Raw genomic sequence first — 26,394 nt, 5'->3', positions numbered from 1 at the left:
GAAAAATTGATAAATGGATGATTTGAGTCTTCACAAAATACAAGCATTGATTATAACCACTTTAAAATTTCCCTTGGGTATGATATTGCAAAGCAATTTCTAAAAATTACTTTATTTACTAGCACATTTCCTTTTGTTTCACAATGAATGCATTTTTGCCCTGAAGCCCTAATCCTTCTCTGCTATTATGAAACCCAGTCTGGTTCCTGAGCAATCCATCTATGCTGCAGCAGAAGTTCATTAAATCCAGTGAGACTGAGCCTTCTTTTTATTATCAATGCATCAGTGAAAAGTGACATGATAGTGATTTACTGATGCTACATGTAGCACCTTCACCAAAAACGTGTCCATAAAGTGAAGAGTACCTTGGCCTAAGTATCTCGGGCTCCACTTTGTAGAAGGTGTTTTTCCTTTATTGGACAGCACAGTGCACGGTGAAAGACATGGGAAAAATTCAACGCTCAGTAGGTTATGGCTCAATAAATATATATATATATATAGATGGAAAGAATTTAACTCCACAATGTCTGTCTTCTGTCTTTATCCAATTCTTTGTCTATCCCTATCAAAACTTTGGCCAGTCAAGATACAGAGAATGGCATGTTTTTTTTCTACTCAATATGTTTGGTAGTGTGTGGCAAATCACTCAAGGGCTTAAATAAATAGCTGAATAGATTTATTTAGTTTACATCAAAGATTATGAAATATGAACTAAGGACCACAGGCTGCAAAATGAATCACACATTCCTTTTGTTGTTTATATAAACAGTGCATGTCACAAAAATATAAACAAAAAGAAGTATCACTGCTCTGTTTGCAAGATATTAAATTTTAAGTAGAATGACACAGAAAATCATTTACAGTCACAAACTGTACAACAGTTGGCAGAAGAGAGGTGCAAGGCATTTAAAGCAAGAGCATGAAAGAGGGGATTATATTTAGCTTATGTACAAATCTCTCGAGTAAAAATTAAGGTGATGTAGTTTACTTTTTCCAATGTAGAACAGATTATTGAAGGTTACACTTTTATCATGTTTGGATTACAAGAAACATTCATTGATGCCTGGGGGTGGTGGGGGTTAATTGAAACACTTGATAACAAAAAGCAGAGTGAAGAGGTGAAGAGTGGGACAAAAGGGAGAATAAGGAAAGAGTAAGAAGAACCGAGGAGATGCAGAGAGAATTAGAAAAGGGCAGAGCAAGAGTGCAAAGAGGGAGAAAGATAAGAGGAACTGAAAGATTTGGAAACATGCAAATGAGATTTTAGTTGTTTTTACTCATCAAGCTCTTCAGACTTCTGTCTATGGCCTCATCTAGCTCCTCCTCCAGCTCCTCTTTTTTAGACATGGCCAGTTTGGACTGATAATCACGCACTATCTGGTCTATATAAGGGGCACTTTGTGTTCCATGCAGCATGACAGTCCATTCCTTCAGGACTCCGCGCTGTGGCTCATCACCCTGAAAGCCCACCTCCAGGACCCAGGTCCCCCGGGGGTCCTCGCCCCAGGTGTGAGTGGTCATGAAGGGCCACTTGTCAAAGCCCACCTTGGAGTCGTTGTCTCGGGGCCTTCGGCTCAGCAGGATGGACTTTGTGCCCATGGGAGAGGTCATGTTGATGTTGAGATCACCACGGCGGCTGGCGTTGACAGTGACCACTGCCTGAACGTGCTCCAGATAACGGACGAAGTTGTCCTTCCCTTGGCAGGCATCAGTAGTGATGGCCAAGACCAGCTTATTGCCAGACTGGATTTTACTGGAGAATTAAGGAAAAGCAGTTTGAACATGACTGTGTGGCATAAGAAAAGTAAAAAAAAAAAAATCAATGTTAAAAATGAACCAAAGATAAAGAGTCAAATGAAATAAAACAGAATATGGAGAGTACATTTTTTAAATACTGAAAACAGCAAACAAACAAACATATAAATAAATAAAGCCAACTGTCACATGTGAGAAGCAGGGAAATGCAAACATTTGATTCTTTTGCTTGAAATTCACTCATATTGCCATAAGCAAAATTCTAAACAATGTGTAATAATGTCTCGCTGAGACCGATTTATACAGTACAACTGTGCTCTAGGGTAATGTTATCTACAGTATGTACCAAGGGCCTTTGTCAGTAAACTATGTGTAGAATACTGTCGTATACTGAGCCAGCCCTTAATTCAAGCTTTTTCTAAGGAATACTGTCGTATACTGAGCCAGCCCTGAATTCAAGCTGTGTGAAGAGATTCTTTTATTCTTTATTGCCACAGTGGATTTATTCAGTGTAAAAGCAACCTGGTCTTGATATTGCTGCTGCTTTGTGGATGGGAAGACAAACTGCTGTTCTCATATTTTTGGATGATAAGAAGCAAGTGTGAGAACACAGCAGGGCAGATGTGGTGACCATAGGCTATGAGGAGGCTTACACTAACAATATTATTAGTAACTGCATCATAGGCGGAGGGAAGTGTGTGTGCATGGCAGGACGAAAGACATGGAACAGCACGCGGTTTGAAAAGTGATTAATAGAACACTATGCTAAGCACAGAGAGGTGAGTGCAACGATGAGCCGCTAAGGCCTGATGAAACAAATTACTTTTCCCAGAAAAACAGAACAATTCACTGCAGGATGTTTCACTCTAAGTTACACCCTAAACTCATGACAAGAAATTTGACATAATCAAACTATATTATAAGTGTGTTACGTGTAAAAAAAAAGAAAATGTGAAGAGAAAACTTTCAAATCATTTTACCAATTTGCAATTTACTACTAACTTTCTTTTATTCTCCATCTTCATTATCATTAAAAGCATCATTACTGTTGTCGAACTATTATCATTAGTTCATTAGAATGTATAACTGTGCTTGTAACTAAACTTGAGAGTCAATATGTGTAGACTTGAGTTTCAGCTGTGGGGAGCAGGTGAACAGTTCCCATCAGATAATGTGCAAGAGTAATTACAACAGTCGGTCACAGAGCAGGAAGAGCGATCCCTCTGAAGGGCAGCACCGGTGGAGATTAAAAACAACCCCCCTTGCACAGTGGAGCACTGAGCGCCAGCTCCACTGATAATGAGAAGCTCTCCTCCAGCAAAGCAAGCTGCAGCCAGCCATAGCAGCTATCAGATCAGTGCTGTGCAGGGTGTTTGTGAGCCTGGCTGTGCTGGTGTTTATTGTTTTTTTTTTCTCATGAAACACTATCATCAGAGGTGGGCTTGTTGTAATTATATCTCTACCACAATAGAGGCAACAGAAGCCCTGTGGCGCTGCTGTGGAAACAGTGAGCTGATGAAAAATATGACACAGCCAGTGACACAGCTCTTACCACACAAATCAAAAACAGCTTGAAAAAGAGAAGCTATTTCTTCTTCTTAAACACTACCTTAATGAGCAGTTATTATTTCAGGTACAGCATTTGTGGTTACTCCATGTCTGAGTAAAACAATAACATCACTTTATGCAATGGAACTCTAAATGATAAGGGAATGTCTAAAGTCACAAACATCTTCTCATAGGAGGCCAGGGCCCCGCCACCATTTGCATGTGATGATCTTAAGGGAGCACTAAAAGCCATTTAACTCTTAGGGGATGCTCCGTTTTTTAATTTGGCACTGCACTCAAGGGAGGCATGCATACACAAACACTTTCACACCATGTTGTCGTGACTGCATCTTCATAGTGCAGCGGCCCTGATTATTGGAAGCTAAAATAAGTATTGGAGGTGCTGAGAATGGGAAAAAGGCACCGATGTAACGTATTCAGCCTGCTTTTTTATCTTCACCCACACACTGACACTTTCACAATGCATGTGAAAGCTTAGGGTTAGGTCTCATAGACACACATCTACACACATACACACATACACATCTCCACCTAGACCCCCTTTCCTGGGTGTCAGTCAGTCTATTGATAGTGTTTCCTGGGCAAGCCATGCTGGGCCATTTATGGTGCTCTAATTAGAGGGGATAAGGGGGACAGCCACAGAAAACCACCAGGCGGCACACATGGGGTCTCAAAGCCTCAGGATCTGATAGATGGATGGATTACAGAGCCCTTGTGCCAAGTGCAGAGGGAGAAAGGGGTAAGAAATGAAGAGGAGGTGAGAGTAGAGGGGAAAGGATGACAGGGAGGAGGGCTGGAGGCATAGAGGAGAAAGTGAAAGCAAGGCTGTAAATGGAGAAAAAGTGGGGAGGAAGATAGGGTGATGCAAAAGGAGACGAGTACTGCTTAATGTGGGAGGATGAAATGATAAGAAGGATGGTTAAAATACAGCTGAATCTGTGAAAGACAAGGGCAGCGTCTGAGGATCTGCTCCAGAGCAGAGGACAGATGGCTAGATTGATATGAACAAGTTAAGAATCCCCATCCATAGTCAGTTTTAAAATGAGGCTCATGTAGCACCAACTTGATTAATACTGAGCAATGTAAAGATTTTACCTAAACTGTTTTTGTTGTGTTTCATGTCTGCTTTGGTAAATCCTTCATGATTAACTCCAGAAACATTTTTAGATATCAACTTGTATTCTTAAAGTAATACTTTGTGACTGGTATGATTTTTCAACAAAACAGTGAAGTTAATTCTAAAACTACATCTATTCACTTTCCCTCCAGTAATGAAAGGGTTTTTAAAAATAATAATAATGACAATACATAATAGGCATTGCTTTATTATTTCAGTTAAAACAAGATGACACTGTGTTTGTTGGGGGTGTTTACCATAATCTGTCATACAGACATCTGGTTCAGATGTCAACAGACTAAAGCATTAACCTAGAGTGACTGCTGGGATAGCACAGCCTGTCATTACAAACCTACAGAACCATCAGGGTTGTGAAATGGACACTCCCTTCATTGTTGTTTTATTGAATTAACTTTATTGGGATATTCTGAGTAATTTGATGAGTTGGTCTCTTGTGCTCAGCAGTGTTTTCCTTTCACCATCTTGATCGGGAGAGTTTGGAGCTGCAGAATAATTGTGTGAACACATAATATACAGTATGTATAACAAAAAAAGTATAAATGCAACTCACTGGGTATCCTGAATGGATCCAGCTACACAGTGGAAACGCTCAGGCACAGTTTTCCATTCCTTGGCCATTTTCACCATGCTCCCAGCATCCAACACGCCATAGCCAAACAGATGGTTGAACTCAAGGCCCACACCGTTCCTCCTCCACTGGTGAACCTCGTCATGGAGCTGGTTCCTCTTAGAGGTTAGGACTGACAAGTGCTGCATGTCTCTCCATGTCAGGTTAGGGCTGGGGTGAGCAAGCAGCATACATAGGACAGAGGCAGAGGGATACAGGAAGGATAGTGTGATAGAGGAAAGACAATGCTGTAACTTAGAAATAGTAGACAGGCTAACACAAACAAAACATTTAGCAACAAAAAGCAAAACATTCCTGATTCCTGGCTATACTTTAATTACATGCTTTCAATTATCTGCACATTATAATGTCTGTATTTTGAGGCAGATGGCTGCCTTTGTCTGTGTCTCCCTCCATTATCTTGGCTGTGTGTAGTGACAGCTTTGTTCAGGCTGAGTCACTGGCTCCACATGGTTCAAGTGTGTTGGGCAGTAAAAAAGCCGTGCACTCATCCTAACAGCCTCGTGGGTTATTTGCTGCCGGACAGGGTGAGTATCTGCTCCTCCAACAGCAACATCATTACTGTGTGTGCAAAACAAACAATGTTTCTTTACTCAGCTACACTAGCTGGTGTTAGGTAATGGCAGCCTTTAACGTGAGAAATGGAGCTCCTGAGGGGAAGGAAAGGCGCCCCGCTGAGATCTAGGAAGCAATAATTCTCCAGGTTTTAGATTTGTCATATTTGTCCAGTTACTGTATGTGGCTTTACTTAAGTGACATGTGTTTTCAATTCACAAGGATTATAAAATAAACTTCTACTGTAATATGACATGAATTAACGGGTTTTGTTGGAAACATCAATGATTGAAGCTCTGGTATCACCACTAGTCTATAGTAAGCAACATTATTACATGGCTGAGATGATCAAGTACTTCACTGTGTTTCATCATCCAACATAATCCCTCTGCTTTTTGCACAAAGAAAGTGCAGCAATAAATAAAACATAAGTGCTGAGCCCATCTTAGCGGTATCTAAACTGTATTTTTAGCCTTGGACTGAGATATAAAGAGCAATGATCCATGTATGATTTGTGTCCTTGGCACAAACACAGAATATGTACGTTGTAGGCAACAGGTTAAGGGTGTTTTACTTTTTATTTGGCTTGTGTTTATAATAAATAAGCAATTCTGTGAAAAATGGGAAGATGATTTGTGCTTTTGAGGGGTTCAGTCACTGAGAAAATTTGAATGAAAGAAGTAGAATGGAGATTGGCAGAGGAAACCACAAACATCATTGTGAAGTAAAAGTTCAGGGTTGTGTTTAAAAAGAAATAGTAGCTCATAAATGAATAGCACAAGTCAGTGTTCTATATCAAAAATTATCCTAATCTAATAGTTGAAAGCATATTATTGTGAAATTATACCTTCTGACCACTTTCTTCAGCAGAGTGAAGTTGAATGCGATAACATGGTAACGTTTTATACGGACACCCTCAATGTAGCTCAGTAATTCATACTTATCACAGGTGTGTGGACAGGGCAGTAGAGCACATACTTAGCCTCAAGAGCCAGAGCAAAAACACCTGCTGCCTCTGGAGCCGCAGCTGATGTTCCAGAGTGACGCAGCGTGCAGTTGCCATACAGGTCTGTAGTGGCCTGAAACAAAGAAAGAACAAGAATCTTTTTTAATATGGGACTCTAGAAAAATAATTAAGAGGCTAAACATTATTTTTCACTTATTATTAATATTATTTTTTAAGAAAGACCATCCTCTGTGTTATTAAAACTTCCTTTGAAAAAAATGGCATCACCTCCTCCAGTAGTAGTAATAAGTACATTACATTTTGACATTATTAGAAGTGTGCAAAGGCTATATGATGATGATCCAAATTAAAATATGGTGTGTTAATGGTGCAATAATTTCCATATTGCTTCAACATCACACAGTAGAGGTGGATTCAGCACTTACCGAAATCATGACAAATATAACAATGTGCCTTGTTTGGCAAATATTCCACCCAATCTTTATTTTCCCTTTATATGCATTTTTCCATTTTCTATACATTTACATTGTTTGACACATTTATATTTTATTGTAGTTGTGTTCTGTTAACTTGCAGAATAAGGTGGAGGTGGGCTAATGGAGAGATAAAGAGTTCAAAGCATAAAGGCCTTGTGCCTCTCTCCCAAAATATGTAAACTCTTCAGCAGCTTTTCAGCAAAAAAAAAAAAAAAACAACACAAAAAAACATAATCCTCCCACTTCTCTGAACCTCTGTCTCCTTCATCTATGTTTCTACAGTCAGTGTCGGCCATCAGTATAAAGCTTTTGCTTTACATCTAAGTTTTCATTTGAAGTGTACATTGGCCGAGCTGCTACATTAACATGTCGGCAGACAAGCTGTGTTTATATTTACTGAATACACATTTATTTATTTAATTTGTTGCTTAATTAGAAATGATAACAAATTGACTGCAATTAGACAGGAAACCCTAGGGAAGATCTCTGTCAACAGCCAAAGGTGATTTGCATAATCACAAAAACACAAACACTGCTGCCTTTGAAAACAGGAAGTTCTTTTTTACACAAACAAGCAAGGTATAGAATCTCAGCCGATCTTCTCAATATTGATCACCCTAACCTTAAACATCAAGGTCAGACATTTGTCCTCATTAAAAAAAAAAGCAAGTATCATCTGTGATATTTAAGCTTGTCTCTTTTCAAAGATATACTGTGCTGGTCTGTTTGTTTCTGCTGGCTCATCCAGCCATTTTTTCAAGGTTCACCCACTGATGACACAGTTTGACAGGTGAATATTCAAATAACCATAAGCCACTTACACATATAGCCTATTCATATATGCTAGGATCAATACAGATTCACTTTGATGCCTCAGTTGTTCAGGGTATTACTTTGGTTTCCCCTCATGTAGAAAAAAGAGACACAATAAAGCACATTTATGAAAATTATGGAAAAACATTTTCTAATAATAATGAGAACAAATGTTCCTGTTTCTCTTAAAAACACATCTATGCCCTAAATGCCTTGATAAACACAGTCCAGATCTGGTTGTCAAGGAAGGTAGACCAAGAGAACTATTTCTCCACTAGAACCTTCATTTTCACAACCACTTAGCAATTACAGTATAGCATCCAATCTCCTGAAAGGCCTGGGATGCACTGCCTGCTGCGTAAACTGAAAAGAAGCTACTCACAGTTCATTCGTTGAGCAAGGAAAAACTTTTAAAAGACATCAGACACTACAAGGAAGTAGTTATCTTTGCTAAAAGTGCATGTACTGTATCTACTGAATCCATGGAAACTCAAAAGCATTAGATAGACTTTGCCAAAAACATACTGTATATTATTTATTTTCCAGACATGTAAAACATATATATGTAACTAAACACAAACACACTCACAACGCCAGCCTCTGGGTTCCTCTTGCGTCCGTTGCTGAACGTGGATGCCAGGGTGGAGGAGCAGCTTTCATCGTACAGGGCAGTGCGTCCATCATTGATGGCTGAGTTGATGGAGATCGTCCACATGCTCGAGGCATATCCATCGCAGTTGCAGTCATCATAGCTACCACCGTCTCCTGATGCCCACACGTAAATGCTGCCTTTTCCTCCACGGCCCTAAAACAATGTCATCATCATCATCCAAGTGAAGTGAAAATACGTCAGCATTTTGTTTATTACTAGAGAGACAAAGATGGGTGAAATGAAAATTAGTGATCTGGCGAGTTCACTTTACTGTAATTAAACAGTATGTGCCAGTTTACTGCTTATGTACATAATCTTGTATTCACATGAACTATGGCATTCAAACAAAAGACAATGGGGAGTTTAGGTCTAAACTGGTTCACCATCTCCTGCCCCCTATTATTAAAGTGGATCTTCCTCCAGAGTTTAAAAAAAAAAAACATGACAAAGAAAACATCTGTATATACTGTAAATAGCACTACTCTATACATGGGTGTTGTGACACCAACCGTCCTGTTATTTTGTTATAGATAACGATTCATTGCTTCTGTTTGTCTGCAACAATGTACATTGCAACTAAGTGAGTAAACCAGCCATAAAATTGGAAGTAAACCATCCTAATAAAATACTTGTAATATGAATGAATGAACAACAAATTAGCAGTAAGCACTGCAGAAACCAAAGAAACTGAGGGTCATTACAATGTTGTAGTATCAAAGTAAATTCAAAGAAGACACAATGATACTGATTCTATTCACTCTTTTTACAGCAGGTAGATGCAAAAAGGAATACGATACCTTCTGTAAATCCAAACACTAAACTGTCATCTTTGTTATGGATAGAGTCTTGAAACATGACACAACCTACTGCGGCTCCATGCAGGGAGCATCCTCTTCACCAAATGTTGCACCTGTTTCAACAAAAAGCCCACGAATTTCCCACAGAACAAAGACTCAAGTGGGGGAGGAGTGGTATGTCCTTCCCTTCATGGTGCTTATTCATGTTCCTCTATTTCAGTTGCAAAGAAGGTTTGAGCTTCATTGAGCTCACAGATGAACTTTGGTCTCCTACACAACACAAAAAAGTGCTTTAATTTTGCACAGCGCACTGCGTCATTATCTGTGGCATTTTGCAAAACCACACAGCTGTGTTTATAACACAAACTGACTGTAACACCATTCTGTTTTTCATATGACACAATGTGCATTTTAGTTTTATGTTCAGCCTATAGAGTAGCTTATATAAAGTGACTGTTTAAATCTAAGAGGATCTCGATTAGCTGTCTTTGCGTGATCAGAGATTACAGTCAGCTTTGCTCCTTGGATCATATAAGACCTACCCACACCTGTTGACACACCATGCATGATGACTAACCAAGCAGATAATTGGCAGTGGCACTGTTAGCGACTGTGCGTGTATGTGTGCATGTCCAACGAGACTGCCCTTCAACCAGAGGGCCAACTTTTAAGCCACTACTGGCAGACCTTGAAGAATTTTTTGCCTTGCTGATAGATCCTTGACCAGGAAACAGAACAGAATACCTAATCAGCTCCAGAAACCCTGAAACTCCACTCTGACTTTTCGGGGGCTGTGGTTAATAAGACAAAGTAGTGCTGCACATTAAGGAAGTGATGCTGGAGTGATTGATCAATTACATTACCTCCAAACTGGTTGTTTGTCATTGTCAAGAAAGAGCACAAAGCCCCTGAATGTCCAATGTGTAAAGAGTACAGCTGAGTAGAGCTTTACTGTCCCGAGGGAACAATTTGATTTACAAACATCGGTCAAACGAAAAGAATAAACAAGAGTCTACAGCCATGCTAGTGGTCTGTGAGGCTGTACTTAGGGACAGAGGTGCTTTGTCGTGATTTTTGCAAGCAATTCCTCATAAAACAAAGTACTGGAATTTGGAAACAGAAATGTAGATCTGATGGTGGTGCTAGATGAACATTTAGGGGATCACCTAACTTACTATAAGTTATCCTGAGGTGGACATTTTATGCCAATCCATTTAATAATAGCTGTTGACACATTTCACTCAAAACCACAAATGTTAACTTTGTGGTGGCACTAGAAGAAAAGCCAGGCAGTGATCAAAGTCATTAAGATTCATTCTCTGTTTCTAAAAATGTGTGCAACAATCAATAATTGTTGCATATTTTTAAGAAACCCGTAACAAAGGGAACAAAAGACCTCCACACTGAAGGATACAGGGTGACCAGATAGAAGTGACTAATATTTAAATCGACACCAGTGATTTTATGACATATTTACACATGGTTATGAAACAGCACAGCAGGCGTGTTGCCACTTTACCTTGTTGACACCATCAGCCATTGCCTGCAGCGTTAGTTCCCTGGGTCCATCCACCGTTTTGCCATCATCAGTCGGTCCCCAGCTGGCACTGTAGATGTCAATAACCTGGGGCATGTGGCTGATGGATGAGGCCTCAATGATGTCAGTCATGAAGGGCTGGTCTAACATCCTGATACCTGAAAGAACAACATCCAGGCTGCTACTCGTTTACTGTACTGACACCGCTACTGGAATAAAAGTCTAGTTTAGGTAAACAGATCATTTATAAAAACCTATTAGCTAGTTTACAATATCTTTAGTTTCAACACAATACAGCTATAGTATCCAAACCCTTAATAATGAGATGTCAGCACTGTAGCACACAATTTAAATCTTCAATGCTTATTGTCTTCAAGTCAAGTCAAGACTCTTTCTGCCATGTTACTCCCAGAGCAAATCAATATGAAACAGAAACATGGAGCTGTCTGAATTAATGGTCTTGTTGCTTGTTGTTGCTATGTGCACTCTAACTGACCTTTGCAGTAATGTGCAGTAATCGTATGAGCAGTATACCATTTAAATAGTCTTCAGTACCAAACAATGCAACACCATTCTACTGCAACTACGTGTATTTTCTATATGATGCTTACAGCATTTGCCTCAGAGTTAATCAGTTCATCATACTATTGTCAGAGCTGATATTTGCTAACATCCCTGTCTGCTCATTGTTATTCTTTGCACTGTCCAATCTTCAGCTTTAATATGACACACACCTGCCACCTTGGAGTTGTAGGCGACTCCCACACCGCAGATGTTGTTGTTGGCTGCAGCAGACACTTCTCCAGCACATCGTGTGCCGTGACTGATGACATCACAAATCAGAGAACAGATCTGAGAGGATTTGCATGAATTTATAAAGGATATATTGTGAGTTAAGCATGAGATAAGATTTCCCAGATTAGACCGAACTTCTGTTTTTGTTCACTTTGTTTTGACTAGAATGACAATATTGTTAAGAATAAAGGTTTATCAGTTCCATAGCTATGAATCAATTAAATTGTGCAGGGGCACTTCAGAATTTTGTGACCCGAGGAACATCAGCTCATGGAAAATGACCTAGATGTATCCATTTATTTATTCTTCATTCATCTGAGTCCAGCTGAATATGTTTGCACATACAGTGTTTTGTGTGCACCATGTAATGTGTGTATATCTCCCCCTCCCACCATTCCCCATAGGGACACTGCAGAGAGTCAGCCCCTCTCTCCCAGCATGCTTTGCTACAGACAGGCAGCTATTTATAACATCCAGCTGATTAGCCAGCGAGTTGTGCCTGACAGTCAGCAACTGCTACACTGGCAAACCCAAATACTCCCTTCTCACTCCCACACACAGACACACACACAAACACACACACACACACACACACACACACACACGCACACTGATATAGCAGCAGATGGAGCAGCAGAGGCAGAGAAAGAATATATTTCTCTTTGTCCCACTCTCTGGCATGTTACAGTGGCAGTGGATCACCCAGTGTGATTGAGATATGGGAGGCAGATAGGCATTATCAGACAGCAGGTCATCACTGTGAACACTGTGACCATGAGAGGGGACTAGACTTTTTCTAGTTCTCCTTTATCGACCTTATCTTCTACAAGTGAGCAGGTAAAAATAGGCATTATGTTTTCTATTTGTTGTGCTGGACAACAGCTCTGTTTATACTGCATCATTATGTCTTAATAGAACTATGTGGAGAGAAAATCAATAGAGGAGAGCTGCCTGACTCCCTGGAGAGCGTACCAAATGTGCACACAAAAACACACTGGGCATGTATATATATAAACAGGGGCTGGCTGGGTGAGATTTACCTGTTGAACCAGTCGTCTGTATAGCGTGGAAATGGGAAGGGGTCATTGCTGCTGAAGTCATAGCTGGCATCGGCATTCTGAAAGGACCAAATGGATGCATTAACTACAACAAAAAGTAAAAGTAAAAAAACAAAAGGAGAGGAGGTAGAGGGATGAACTGCTGACCTGTGCTGACATCCTGTTCTGCAATCTGAATGCACAAGTTGGGAGTTTGGGGTTTTGCTAAAGCATGGCTTAGTTTATTTTGTGGATCTACCAAAGTTTAATGGAATAGTTTGAGCTTTTGGGAAATACGCTTTCACTTTCTTACCAAGACTTGTATGGTAAATATGAAGCTGTATCTCAGCTTACTGTACAGATGGGAAGTAGAAGAGAAAAAACTAGTCTGGCTTTACCCCAAAAAAAAAGCATCTCTATAGCTTAAAATTAACATGTAACTGTAGGCAAGTGTTTATGCTACTCATACTAATTGGCAGCTTGTTGCAGTAGACTATAACTCCAAAAGAAAGCAAATACATGCATTTCCCAAAATACAGGATTATTCATTAACTTTAACACAACAGGCATGCAATGGAGGTTGTAATGTTTATTTTGGATATTTCAACTGTTTTGATTGATAAAAACAATCCCACCACAAGGTCCTCTTGTATTATACAATATTCATCAGCAGATCTGCTGAGGTATTGGTTCATAATACTGATGCTGACAATTCAAATTAAATAACCTTTCAACAATGGTTTCAACAAAAACTGAATATTACAAAACCTTAATGAAGAGAAGATTTTCGCAGTGCTGTTGTACCAGTGTGCATTAGTGTCTGCTGGGTGTAGAAATTGAGGGTATGTCACGTGAACATCTGAACACCTTGATGCAATACTTAACTGTGAATCTTTATTCTGTGGTGATGGAATATGTGACTGGAATAATGTGTGGTCACAGCAGGGATTTCAAGCTGAGAAAATAATGGCTCAATCACTGACAGCATTTAATTCCACATGGCCAAAAGTAATAGGATCAGAATGAACAGCAGCAGAAAGAAGGCACTGGAGACACACATCTGCCAGGGAGACGTTAATGTAGTCAATATAATTATCAGAATAGCCATGTCTGGAGAACACACACACACATATCCTTGTTTTTGTCATTTACTGGATCCCTACATAGACTTACATTCATTTTCAGGAGACTTACCCTGACCTTAACCATTAAGTGTTACTTGCTCTAACTTTACACCATGTTGTTTTCATAAAATGTGAAGCTAGTGTGCTCCATGTTTTCTGTCCCCATATATTTAGAAAACCAAGGCCACACATACACAAAGTAATGTTTAACAGTCATCCTCGGGAAAGTCTCACCCTTACTGCTCTTTCTGTAACACATTTCCAAAGCTCACAAGCTACTTGTAGTCTTTTGTGAGCTCTCCTTTAGTTGTCATTCATAGCACTTGGAGCTCTATATACTGTATTTTACTCTAGGTTGGGGTTAGGGGCCACTGACAGGTGTTTTGTGTGGTCATGAGTATGGAGAAGCCCCAGCCATCTTTATTGTAGACTCAAAAACATCAGATCAATTCTGGGGGCTGTTTCCACGCTCAAACCTCACAGCTCTGCTGGCTGACATTTTGAGGGGATGATTCATTCAGTGACAAAAAGAAAAGAAAATGGCAAATGCTTACTGAGCCAATGGAGAAACACTATAATTATTCTATGACAATGTGCAGCAGGTAACAAGAAGAAAATAGCAACTGGGGTTGCATGATGACATGGCTGCGGAGAGAGTCCCCTGTAATTGTTTAAGTAGATGTAATGATAAATAAAATGGGAAATGCCATCTAAACTATTTCTCTCATTTATAATTGCTCATTTTTCTTCTCTTTTTGACTTTTTTTAATTACTGTGAGGCATCTAGGTGCAAACAATCAAACAAACAAACAACGACAACAAAACAAGAGAATATTAAAACATTTGGCACAACACTAGGAGTGACAACTGGTTAAATATAAAAAAAGTCTAGGAACTGGCTTGAAATGTATTCAAAGCGGAACATTTGTGAAGAGAGAACATGCTGTTCCAAATGATTTTTTTTTATGTCAGGGGCATGTCCATGAATCACTTACTGTGCTTCCCAAGCCCATACCTTCTGCTATTAATCTGCTCTCCCTCCAGTGTCCTGTGAGCAACCAGGGTCAGAATAATGGATTGTGCCCATCCTCAGCTACCTCACCTTTCCCCAGCAACCCATATCTGTTCACTGTCCTCAGAGCAAAAGGGACTGGAAAGAGTAATGATGGCTATAGTGGAAGTCAGTATGCCTTATTTTTCTAGATTCTATACATTAAGGAGGTTGAAGGTGACATCATCAGTGTAACAATCGATGTGAAGTAAAATAAAAGTTTGTCCGGAAGGTAACCTATTTACTAAAGTACTTTAGTACAGTTTAGTGCTTACATACTTTTCTTCTTAATTTTCAGCTACTTTATACTCCTACTCCCCTTTATTTCACTAAGATATATTCTAGTTTTTCTCCACTACATTTCTTTGACAGCTGTAGCTAGATTTGACATTAAAACCAAAACATATCATAAGCTAAAGCCATTCCTCCAAAGAGAGAGTTTCCCTTTAAACCTCTTGGGTGATTCCACAAAAAATTAATTAATAAAATAAACTTGAATATTAATTAAAGCGTCTTTCCTTCTCACAACCCCTCAGAACTACCTAAAACCAGTTCGTCTTTCACCATCTACAACAGCAAAATTATATTTATGCATCGGTGCAACTGTATTTGTAATCAAATTATGTCATAAATATAATAAGTTGTAAGGGATTTTCTCAAAAGTAATATGAAAAACATTATAAGACCACATGTGTTTCCATCAGAGCATGTGATGAGTACAATGTCATTCTATTAGAATCTCTTCAAGGTCATTTTACATACACACCAGCTTTTTCTCTCTTTCTCTCTATCGTACAAAAGCAACATATGAGATGAAGTTCGTGGTAAAGTGACATCACAATATGTTGTCATGGTAACATCCCAGCATATACAGAGGGAGAATAATACTGGTAACAACATATTCCTCAGAAGGGGTATAAAACCCAGTAGCACACCCCTAATGCTTTTGCACAACTCCTTTTGAGACAGAAAAAATAAAATAAAATAAAATAAAGGTCATCCACTGATCAATACTGCTTACTTAGAAGTGCTTCAAACACTGCAGTAGCCAAACACAATGACAGTATTGATCTGGTGCCGGCAAGTAAAAAGAGTAACTGTGCGCACACACTCCTGTACAGAAATTAGGTCAAACATCATAATTTTGTCTTATTGGCAAACACATTTAGAGATTTTTCTCTTTGTTTAACAGCTGGGATATTTACCACTACCACCATCTGATATTAAATACTGCATACAGAAAAAAAACACTATAATATAGCTGTTATTTTTTAATTTAGAAGTATAATACAAGATCTGTTTGTGTATGCATTTATGCAAAAATCATTTAAAATGTTGTATTTATTGGTATTTGCATATAAATGTGCCATGAAATTGAACATGAAATTCTTCCTTTCAGGACACATACTATCTCACAATTTAATTTACCATATCAATGTATATCTGAGCTGTTACAGTGTGATCATCACACCAAATGGGAAATATAGAAGATCAAAAAGCACATAATCCAGCGCCCTTGCATAAACTAACATTTGGTTGTCCAAAGCAGATAAGCACAACGATCCACAGCTACACAAATAATTCAAATCTGATTGAAAGATGTGATGATTCCCAGATGACATTTTATTATATTTTTTGTTTGTTATTCAGCTGATAGTAGGAGGTCTTTGTGGGTCTGCAAAACACCATGACAACAGTAACAAAACAGGAATACATACAATACACTGTCTCCCTCTTTCTGTCTCTCTCACTCACTGACATAGACACACACTTCAGATCTATGCACATTATGATCCATCAATCCAGTGGAGCATGCTCCTGCTACACCCCAACTGAGACTGACTTATTTTTGGGCCACAGCTCATCTCTGTTCACAGGCAAGAAGCATCTATATGCAGGCAAACATGATGGCAAGTGTACAGCACACACACAAAAAGCCACTTTTAAAAGAAACACATGGTGTGCACATGAGCTGAGACAGAGGGACAAAGGGTCGTCTTTATTATCCCCTTTGGAACAGTGGAACAAGAGGGATAAGTGCACAAACTACTGGCATTTCTAAATTAAATTCTTGCTAAAAAAATTGTTAATTGTCAAGGTGGTGTTCTCGGGCCAACAAAACGTCATGAACTCATTTTTTCACAACACCTGTTTCTCTAAAAGAAGGGTTGCGTCGAACATCCTTGGATTCAGTGATAGCTCAAGGCAGGCAAGTTGACGACACTGCAAACTTTATAGTCAGATCAAACTAATCGCTTCATTTCCTTGTTCCATTTAACAATCCCTCCTGTCCTTTCAGGTGTTATCAGTATTCTGGCGATAGCACATTACATTATACAGCACCAACTACCCTGGCATTATCTCTGCTTGTGACAGATCGGCCTGCCATTGTGCCTGCCACAGTGCTATGTGCATTAACATTAAACAGCTTGGCTGGCCGTCTGCTTGTTTCTGCGTCCTCCAGGAGTACAAGGAGACTCGGCAGCCATGAAGGCAACTTGGAAAGCACCTGTCACTGCCCATGGCACACCACACGAAGCCCATGAAATCCACCACCTGAACCCCTGCTTCACTTAATAAAAATACTTCTAAGAAGTAAAGGAAAGTATAAAACTGAGGTACTCACATAATTTGATGCCAGGTCCGGATGTAAATAGTCAATACCTGAAATATGATTTTGACATTAATCAGTGATTAAGCATCGAGTGCTTTACAAAGAATAGCACAACCACAAGTGTCTTATTACTATTACACCACAGTTGTTCTTTTGTGTTAATGATGCAAATATCAATGAATAATTTAATTCTGACAAAACACACAAATAGAGTACATTTGGTGATTTTAAGGCGTTATGAGTTGATAATATTCTACCACTTTTGACATTTTTGAAATGCTTGGTTTTCATTACAATTATTTTTAGAAAGGTTTGTTTTATAATACATCACATTTGATGCAGTGAGTGGCCCTAAAAAAAAGAATGAATCAGTTGGAACTGTATGTATTCATTCTATCATATTCAACATATCGGTGTTTCCATACATATTCCGAAAGGTAAGCTTTTGTTTGTCTTCACTGTATTTTGAATTAAATAGATGTAAATAGAGTAGTTTATTTTATGAATCTGATGAGTGAGATATAACTGAGTGTTTTCAGGCAGCGCACAAGGGTATGAAACAACAGCACTTTATACTCACCATCGTCCATGATTGCGATGGTAACTCCTTTGCCTGTGTAGCCGAGTTTCCACGCTTCAGCCACATTAAGATCCAGTCCAGGGGTCCCGTCTGCCTGGCCTGTGTTTATCTATTTACTCAGACTATATGGAGAACATCCATGACTCATGGACTCACCCAAGTGAGCCACCATTTGGAAATTAGGCAACATGGATGAAGTGTGTGAAGGGGAGGCAATGGATAAGGACAGCTCTGGGTTGGGAGAGTGAAGGTGAGAGAAAGGGGAAGAAAATGTCAGCAATACGGCACATTCATCTGACACACCGGATGAATGACGGTAAGCTTGCCACAGCATAAGGGTCATGCTTGCCAGTTATGGTAAACAAAAGGGAAGGAAAGTAAGCAGCATGAATGCAGTGACAAGATGGTATGGACAGTACTAGGGAGGCTAATTAAAGAATGAATAACGGTGCTGATCCAGAAGACGGTGGGGAATACACTAGGCCTCGGAGTAATTAAGGTGAAAGAATGTGGGTTTGTGCTAAAGGTGAGACGTCATGCAGACAGCTGCTCGGCTGATTACTCACCAGATACCACTGTTTAGTGAATAGAGGGTCACTCATGTTGACTTCGATATCATTGATATTTCTGTAGCCTCGCTTGTGGCGACGAAAACCCTCTTGCTCAAAAACATTCTTCACCTGAGGGAAAAAGCATGAGATATACCAGGTCATGGTTAGTTTAAAACTCAGCAATGATAACATTGATAAAAGGATAACCCAAAGCGCAAACAGAAACCCAGGTGCATAATAGCACCTGTTAAAGTAAACCTATAGGATTCTGGCTTGACAATGGATGAGAAATAAACACATGCTGCTCTGTGGACAGCAAATCAGCAAACCCAGCTGTGCTCTACTGTACCATGAAGGCCGAACACATCATGTAAATCAGAGGGGCTATTCTTTTTCTTTTAATCACAGGGGATGCAGCTGGAGCCAAGGCTTCCAAACTCACCTGCGACACAAGCTTTTAGATTGAGCTTTTATTCTACTCTCAGTACATTTTTAATAAAAAGCTGAACCAATTACACTCACAGATACTCTTATCCTTCTTTGAATCATTAAAAACACCAAGGCAGATACACAGCAGTTTTGTTTGTTTTTTTTTAACAAATGCTTGCTGAAGGCTGCTACAATATCATTATCAAGCAATAGAAAATAACATAGGACAGAGCACAGACATAATGGGGATAAATGTCTTAGATGGCATTTAAGTGTTTGATTCGCTGGCAGATGTTTTCAGAAAGATGGTATCTCTTTTTGACAGTGATGTTGTATTCTTATTTATACTCACAATATTGCCTTCATATCTGGTCAGTAGTTTTGAGGATGACAGTAAGCAACAGTAAGCCATTCTAAAGTGTAAATGTGTCCCTTTCCCCAAGACGTTTTTACACATTTTGTCAAACAAACTGAACAGGTTAAGAAAATGTAAATGAAGCCATTTAATCCACTGGAGTCAGGCAATAGCTAGACCAAGCCTTGAAATTTATTACCAACAATTTACTTATCACCAAGGATATTGATTTCATTTGAAGGTTTCTGCCCCTTTCTGTCTCTCCCCGTGTTTTTAGATCTGTTTTTGTGTGCGTGGGTGTACTGGAGAAACTGGAAACTGAACTTTCTTTACATAAAACTGGCATCACTACAAATACATATATACCTTAAATGCTTCATTGACAAAAATCAGTTTAATTTTATTTTTATACTTTAATTGCTGATGATAAAAAGGAAGTCTTTTTCACAGTTTCACAGCCACCTTTTGAAAATGGATTCCTGTGGCTAAACGTTCCACTTGTGTTTACCCAGGCATTGTCCTGTGTGTTTACCACCACAGATAAGAGAGCAGAGCAGCACTTAAGATGGCCTTTTATAATGGCCAAAGCCTATTCATCCATGCCTTTCCTTTATGGCATACTCTAAGCAATCAGGAGGCAAACACACACTGTAAATCGACATGTCATTCAGTCCTTTAATTGACAAGGCAGTCCTAAAAAACACCACTATATTTCCATATTTACCTTAGGGGACTTTAAAATGGTGAAAACAATTTTATGTATTTTTTTTCTCTATGAACTGATCTCATGTTACATTTGTTATTGCATAATTTAATTATTCAAGGGAAAATTGTCATCATTTTCTACATTATCCCTGCACCCCCCACCCATTCAACATCCATCATCAATTTATTCCACCACTTGGCAGGAGAGCTTGTATTTCCCATGAGACAGCGTGTCATACTGCCCACTCACAACATCAAACAGTGCCCATGCACCACCATCACTCTCCGCCTTTGCCCACTCCCTGCTCACAAATCACAACGCTTCAGTTCACTTCAAATCAGAGAGCTGTGTCTCCACTCTCCTTTCTTCTTGTCCTCATTTCCTTCCTCACTTTCCCAGTCATGTGTCTTTCAGGGTCAAGTGTTGCTGCTCATTCACAAAGATTTGTTAAATTTTCTATTTCCACCTTTGTTTATTCACTCCCACTTCCTAATGTCTTAAATAGATGTTCAACATATTTATCCATGGCTGGCTACCTGGATGGATGGACAGGGTGGAGGCGCAGATGAACAGACATCACATTTGAAATCACTGTGGAAAATGTAAAAGAATAAGAGAGGACAAGGCCAAGTAAGCATAGAGAATTTGCAGAGGGGAGACAAGAAAAGGATAGTGGATGAGTCAAAGTGGGTCAACATGTTCCACTAATAGAGTCCAACAAAGAACAGGGCTCCTGGGAGACTAAGAAATCCATCCAAGACACTCTACAGTTCATTCAGTGCTGCTGCTCATTTAGACAGAATTTTAAGTACGTTAAATAATCACACAATGACTCCTTTAAATTTCAAAAACCTTTTAACAGACTACTACAAATGGTGATGGCTCTTTTAACCATTAACATGTTATTTAGGGTTTCATGCATACATTTTACTTCATAAATGTTCAGATGCAACAAAGTAGTTCCTTTATTTTTGACAGAAAAACAGGCGTGAAACTGACACTTCCACCATATTACTCTGAAATATAGGATGAAGAAAGAGACAACATTAAATCACACTTGCTAACCTCATCCATTCCAGAGAGGCACAGAAATCAATAACTGCAGTGTCACATATGAGCATGTCAATCATCTAAGTAAAACCCAGCATCTGGAACATCTGTACTGTCTCACTTCCATTAGCTGTATTAGCTCAGTGGAGTGCTTTGCATTTATTTTCATTAGCACCTTCACAACTGCAATTAGAGGTTAGTTGATTCTCTGCTGCAGGTCCTCCTCTTTCACTGCCTCCAGTAGTGGACAGAGCTAAACACACAACTCAGCATGCAGTCAGACTGGACACAGCAGATCTTTGTGTTTTATTTTATTAAGCAGAGCTGAAAAAATATCAGTTAGTCAACCGACATAAAATTAATTTACTGTTATTTTGATTTAAGTTATTTGTCAAACATTTCATTCTCTCAAGCTGTGAGACCTGTTTTGAAGATAATGTAACATAGTGTATGAAGGTTGTTGTTAAAATGTTCATCTCTTATTATCATTTAGCACTCCATCCGCAATCAACAATATGTATTGTACACTTTTATTAACTTAGAATAAAATATCAGCATATTAGACCATAATCCTGTACCACTGTTGTACCTACTGTTACAACTCACACTCAAAATGCTTCAAAGAAGAATGAAAAGACATACAAATTCCAAAATACAAAAGAAGCACAAGAAGGAAACACATTCAAAGCAATATTCAGAAAAGATTTCTGATGGTATGTCTGTAGTGTAGATGTATTTGGACCAGACCATGATCTATTTATCTCTCTCAACAGCAACTGTGTTCTTCCATCCTGCATTCAACTGTATCAACTGTGTTTATTACATTATTATATTTGTACATGTAAAGTACAAATATGCTTACACTGTTCACATTTTGTACTCAGAATATCATTATTTGCATCAACATAAAGTAATCATCATTCTTTAGTGCATATTTGGAGATTTCAGCCTCATAGCATTCGACCATTGTAGCCGGTTTTGGAGCATAGACACTCAGTCACAAAATTATTCAGACTATCGAAGCTTCAACTAGGTGTAGAGACCACAACACAGTTTTTCACAAATTTTCATCTTGCTATTGTAGTTTTAGCTTGATTAAATGATGAATGCAATGCACACGTCTTTTTGCAAGGTGCATCAAACTTTCCTGATGTTTTTTTTTTTTTTTTTGCATGGACACTAGGTTCAAAATAGCCATTGCCATGCAAAGTGAAGGGGTAACCATACTACTGTAGACGCACAGAGTACACAGTGTGCTATACTCAGTGTGCAGCTCTGTGTGCATGCTTACCCTGGGGTCTTTTTGGAGCTGCTGTCTGCTGCGGGCACTCCGTTTGCTCCGCCTCTTAGAAGTGTCCTGAGGATAGAAGTGAAAGAGTCCCTCTCCAAAGGGGAGCTAGGTTAAAAAAAAAGCATGGGAAGAATATGGTCCAGAAGCAGCGAGAGAGATGAATAAACAGAGGCAGCATACAGAATGTGTATGATTGGCAAATCAAAATACAGTCATTCAGTAAACAGATCACATATTGAGGAAAAGGACAGCAAGTCATCCTTCAGGCAGGAACAAGGGCACTGATTCCCTGGCTTTCACTGAGGGTCTATTTTAAGGCTGGAGAATAGTGCTGGAATCAACCATAATAAATCACAAGGGCAGGGAAATGAGATGCATCATCCAGAGCTTTCCCTCCAGTACTGTGCAAAGATTAAAAATCTCCTTGTGCTTTAGAAACCACCGGGGTACAGGTCAATCCTCAAAGTAAATGCATTCAGAGCCTGTCAGATTAAATGTTAAAATAAAAACCATCTGGAGGGATGGAAGATTTTCCATATTTTCTTCTGTTTTTTAATTCTACTGTTGTTGCCAAAACATGGATGAAAGCTCATGTATGCGATACTGTACATTACTGCCCTTCCACTAATTGCTATTGAACAAGGTTTTTGGATATCGGCTGATTGGTGATCTCTCTCCCTCTCTCTCTCTCTCTCTCTCTCTTGCCATTCTTAGTGTTAACATTTGTACATGTCCCAGTTCTGTGTCCCCACGTCTTGTTAATTAAGCAGCAACAGAAGATAATTCAGACACACACATTGTTTAATGGTGCATATCCCATCAAGACAAATATAGCTGCCAATTACATAACCTGGGAGGCAGTAGATGGAGGGATGATCTACTGCCTGCAAGAAAAGGCACTAGCGATCACAGAACTGGTGATGATGCACGACCATCACATAGATGTCACATTATGAGGAGTTGCAGACTGAAATTAGGGGCATTTATAAAATATTTTGGAAGCAAAAAAAGAAAGAAAATCCTCATTCAGAGCTGCACAGACCCCGCCCCCCAGCCCCCCTCCACCCCTCTGTTCACTGCTATGCCTCACTGGCTAAGGCTCCAGCCAATTTCACCCACACACTTATTTTTGACATGTGACAAGGTAGACACACTGTAAGGGAATTACTTCCAGTGGTCTGCCATAAATGGTTGGCTACGTCTTTTGACATGTTGGGATGCATTTGTCAAGCTATGCAAAAAGGCATGTGCAGGGAAGGCCACATAGGCTAAGTTATAATATGCAATGTGTACACAGTACACTATTTGTGAGTGAGAAACAGCATAAATTCCCAGTTTTTTTAACCAAAAAGGTACTCAAAATAAGTTTTTTAAATGCTCTTCTATGACAGAATTTAGTGAGTAAACATACAAAGGTGAATTTCCGAGCAAGAGATCACACCATAGTTTCATGTTGTGAGAGAAACCCCTGCTGATGTCATAGGTTGTGCTTTTTTTAGAAGGGCTCCAGGTGTTTTTTGCTTTGTTGAACGCTAAAAGGAGACGTGTTTCAAAATAATAATGGTTTTGGCCTGGGCAGAATTGGTCAGCCTACAAATTAGGGCCTGCATTTTAGTGGGAATTACGTCATCAAATTAAGACAAAGTATAACGAAATCAACCCGGAAAAAAGCGTTAAGAACTGTTCATGTTGCTAAATATAGTTTGTCTGGCCATTTCAGTTAGTGAGAAAGGACAGAACGTTACCAACCTGGTTTATGTGTTTTAGTACTTAATGTGATTTTTGGTTTGCAATAACAGCCTACATTGTTGATTTATATTTGGTTTCCTCAAAATACGGGCAAAAAACGGGGGCCAGAAATGCATGACAATTGTATTCGAGCATCCCTACCTTTCGGGCACTCTGGAACCCATGTTGTGTTGCAAGTTGGTGCACCTCATCCAGTGCGTCCTCGTGCAACTGAACCAGAAAATGGTCCGCTAAGACTCCTTCGGCAGCCTGCGTGGCAAGCAGCAGCGCGTTCAGCAGCACAATAAATCCCACGGCTGTCCCATGTCGGGAAGATCCACGCATCGTGTCTGGCTCGTGTCAATCCGTCTGTCTACTTGCCCGTCGGAGTGAGGTAAGTGTGCGGGATGCTCCTCGCTAGTGATGGGAGGGGGAGGAGGAGGAAGAGGAGGAGGTGGAGGATGCAAAGGGGTCTGAATCAAAGCTTTTGCGGACGCATCTCCTCGCTGTCAGTTGATGGAAGTTGTATTTCACCGAGGTGTAGCCGTTCCTAATGTGCGGTTCGAGTGGGGAGGTTGCGTGCTATGGACCAAACCTGCATCCTCAGCTTTCTATCTCTCCTCCTCCTCCTCTCAGCTGTAATTCATTTACCTTCCTCGCTCGGGTAGTTTCTGCGCGTGACGTAGTACCAATGGGCTCTGGCGGGTGTGTCCCGTTGTTTGCTACCCCCAGATGAGCACGCAGGGGCACTTTTCAGCACCTTGAACAATTCCCCCCCCCCATCATCCTCAGAGTTGATAGGATTTCTATTGATCAGCACTTGATACTGATCTCATCCAAATGAAAACCACGTTTACGTAATATCCCGATAGCTATAGTCCATAGTTTTAATGGAATATCTCGTTTTTGTTTATATTTTAATTGGTACATTTAGATAGTTCAGCTCTACAATAGGCCTTTAGTACAGTTCTGCTTTTAAGATTTGGGCCACCTCTATGGCCTTCTTTGTGTAGTGGAATGTAAGAAAAGTCCCATCACTGGTCATTTGGATGTGAACAGCAGGTTGTTAGAAAGAACCCTGCAAAAAGACTGCTCTTACAAAGGCTGCTCATTAAAGGTTCTCCAGCTCCCCTGCTGCCATATGGTACGCGCACAGGATACAGGGTTGCTGTCCACAGATGTACCAGTGACGTCTGAGAAAGTAGAGAGCAAGAAGGCGAAATTAGTTCCTATGAGCATGATACTACTAATTTCCTTAATACTAACAAGGTTCAGTGAAAAGGACTGTGTGCACCTATTGCTACACAGGTGATAGTTGTTACAAATGCGGCGTTTTCAGTTCAGCCATAAGACTTGATAGTGGTCTCCTAATGTGACAGATCATCACCCTGACTTAAATACAGATGGCTCCAGAGCCCCTTTCATTTTGTGACCTGTTCAGAATCAGCAGGTTCTCCAATTATCAGAACTCTGTATATTTTTGTACATGGATATGTGGATATGAGTGCAGTTAGATTCTTTTGCTTTTCTCATTTTGAATAGCACAGCTTTAAGATTCGGTCCCTAAAACCATAAACCATTGTCTATAAAATGGTTGTATGGTTTTATGATTTAGGAATCACTAAAATGCCTTCTCACCAAATGGCCTTAAACAATATCTAAAAAAAGATTTACAAAATAGATTCTGCCTATTAAAATATTCTCTGTTGCATATATTTCAAGAGACAGTTTTATGAAGCCATTTAGAATTGTGAATTCATGTTCAACAGTCTTAATGGTATTTTTTTTATTTATTGTATTTATTTATTCATTTTTATTTATTATTATTTTACTCAGTAAAAAGTGAGATAAAATATATAAGGAGAGAATAAGAAATCCTTGTAATGAGCATTCACCTCCTGCACCTGTTTAAAAGACACTAATCTATCACCATAATGGCCCGTACCCACATGCAATGTTCACTGCTATGTGATATTATCCAAAAGAGGGGATCAGTTATCACAGAAGCGTGGAAAAATAATAAAGGTGGGTTTTTTTTATAACTGTCTGCTTTATTAATTACTGTTTCCATGACCCCTGAAGACCTCCTCCCACGCTCTTGCCATTCAACGCAGCCATCCTTCTCTTCTCCATCATCATTGCACCATTCTTCACCGCTGGGCCCTTGTGACTGAACAACATTCTTGTTTTGACTGC

General features: G+C 39.5%; 1 protein-coding gene across 1 annotated transcript; it reads right to left on the bottom strand.

Moving 5' to 3' along the window:
* Positions 1–659: 659 nt before the first annotated feature.
* Positions 660–24,849, bottom strand: pcsk2 (proprotein convertase subtilisin/kexin type 2). The gene is made up of 12 exons (XM_020600108.1): positions 24,361–24,849; positions 22,471–22,575; positions 18,655–18,768; positions 18,089–18,197; positions 17,521–17,558; positions 12,723–12,799; positions 11,622–11,710; positions 10,870–11,045; positions 8,491–8,706; positions 6,624–6,724; positions 5,013–5,240; positions 660–1,753 (listed from the first exon to the last, which is right to left on the bottom strand). The coding sequence occupies exons 1-12, from the start codon at positions 24,541–24,543 to the stop codon at positions 1,264–1,266; spliced, it is 1,926 nt and encodes a 641-aa protein (XP_020455764.1). The 5' UTR covers positions 24,544–24,849; the 3' UTR covers positions 660–1,263.
* Positions 24,850–26,394: the final 1,545 nt, after the last annotated feature.

Source organism: Monopterus albus, unplaced genomic scaffold (genome assembly GCF_001952655.1).
Source record: "Monopterus albus unplaced genomic scaffold, M_albus_1.0 scaffold3.1, whole genome shotgun sequence".
NCBI classification, from domain to species: Eukaryota; Metazoa; Chordata; class Actinopteri; order Synbranchiformes; family Synbranchidae; genus Monopterus; species Monopterus albus.
This window is presented reverse-complemented; position numbering and strand designations above follow the sequence as displayed.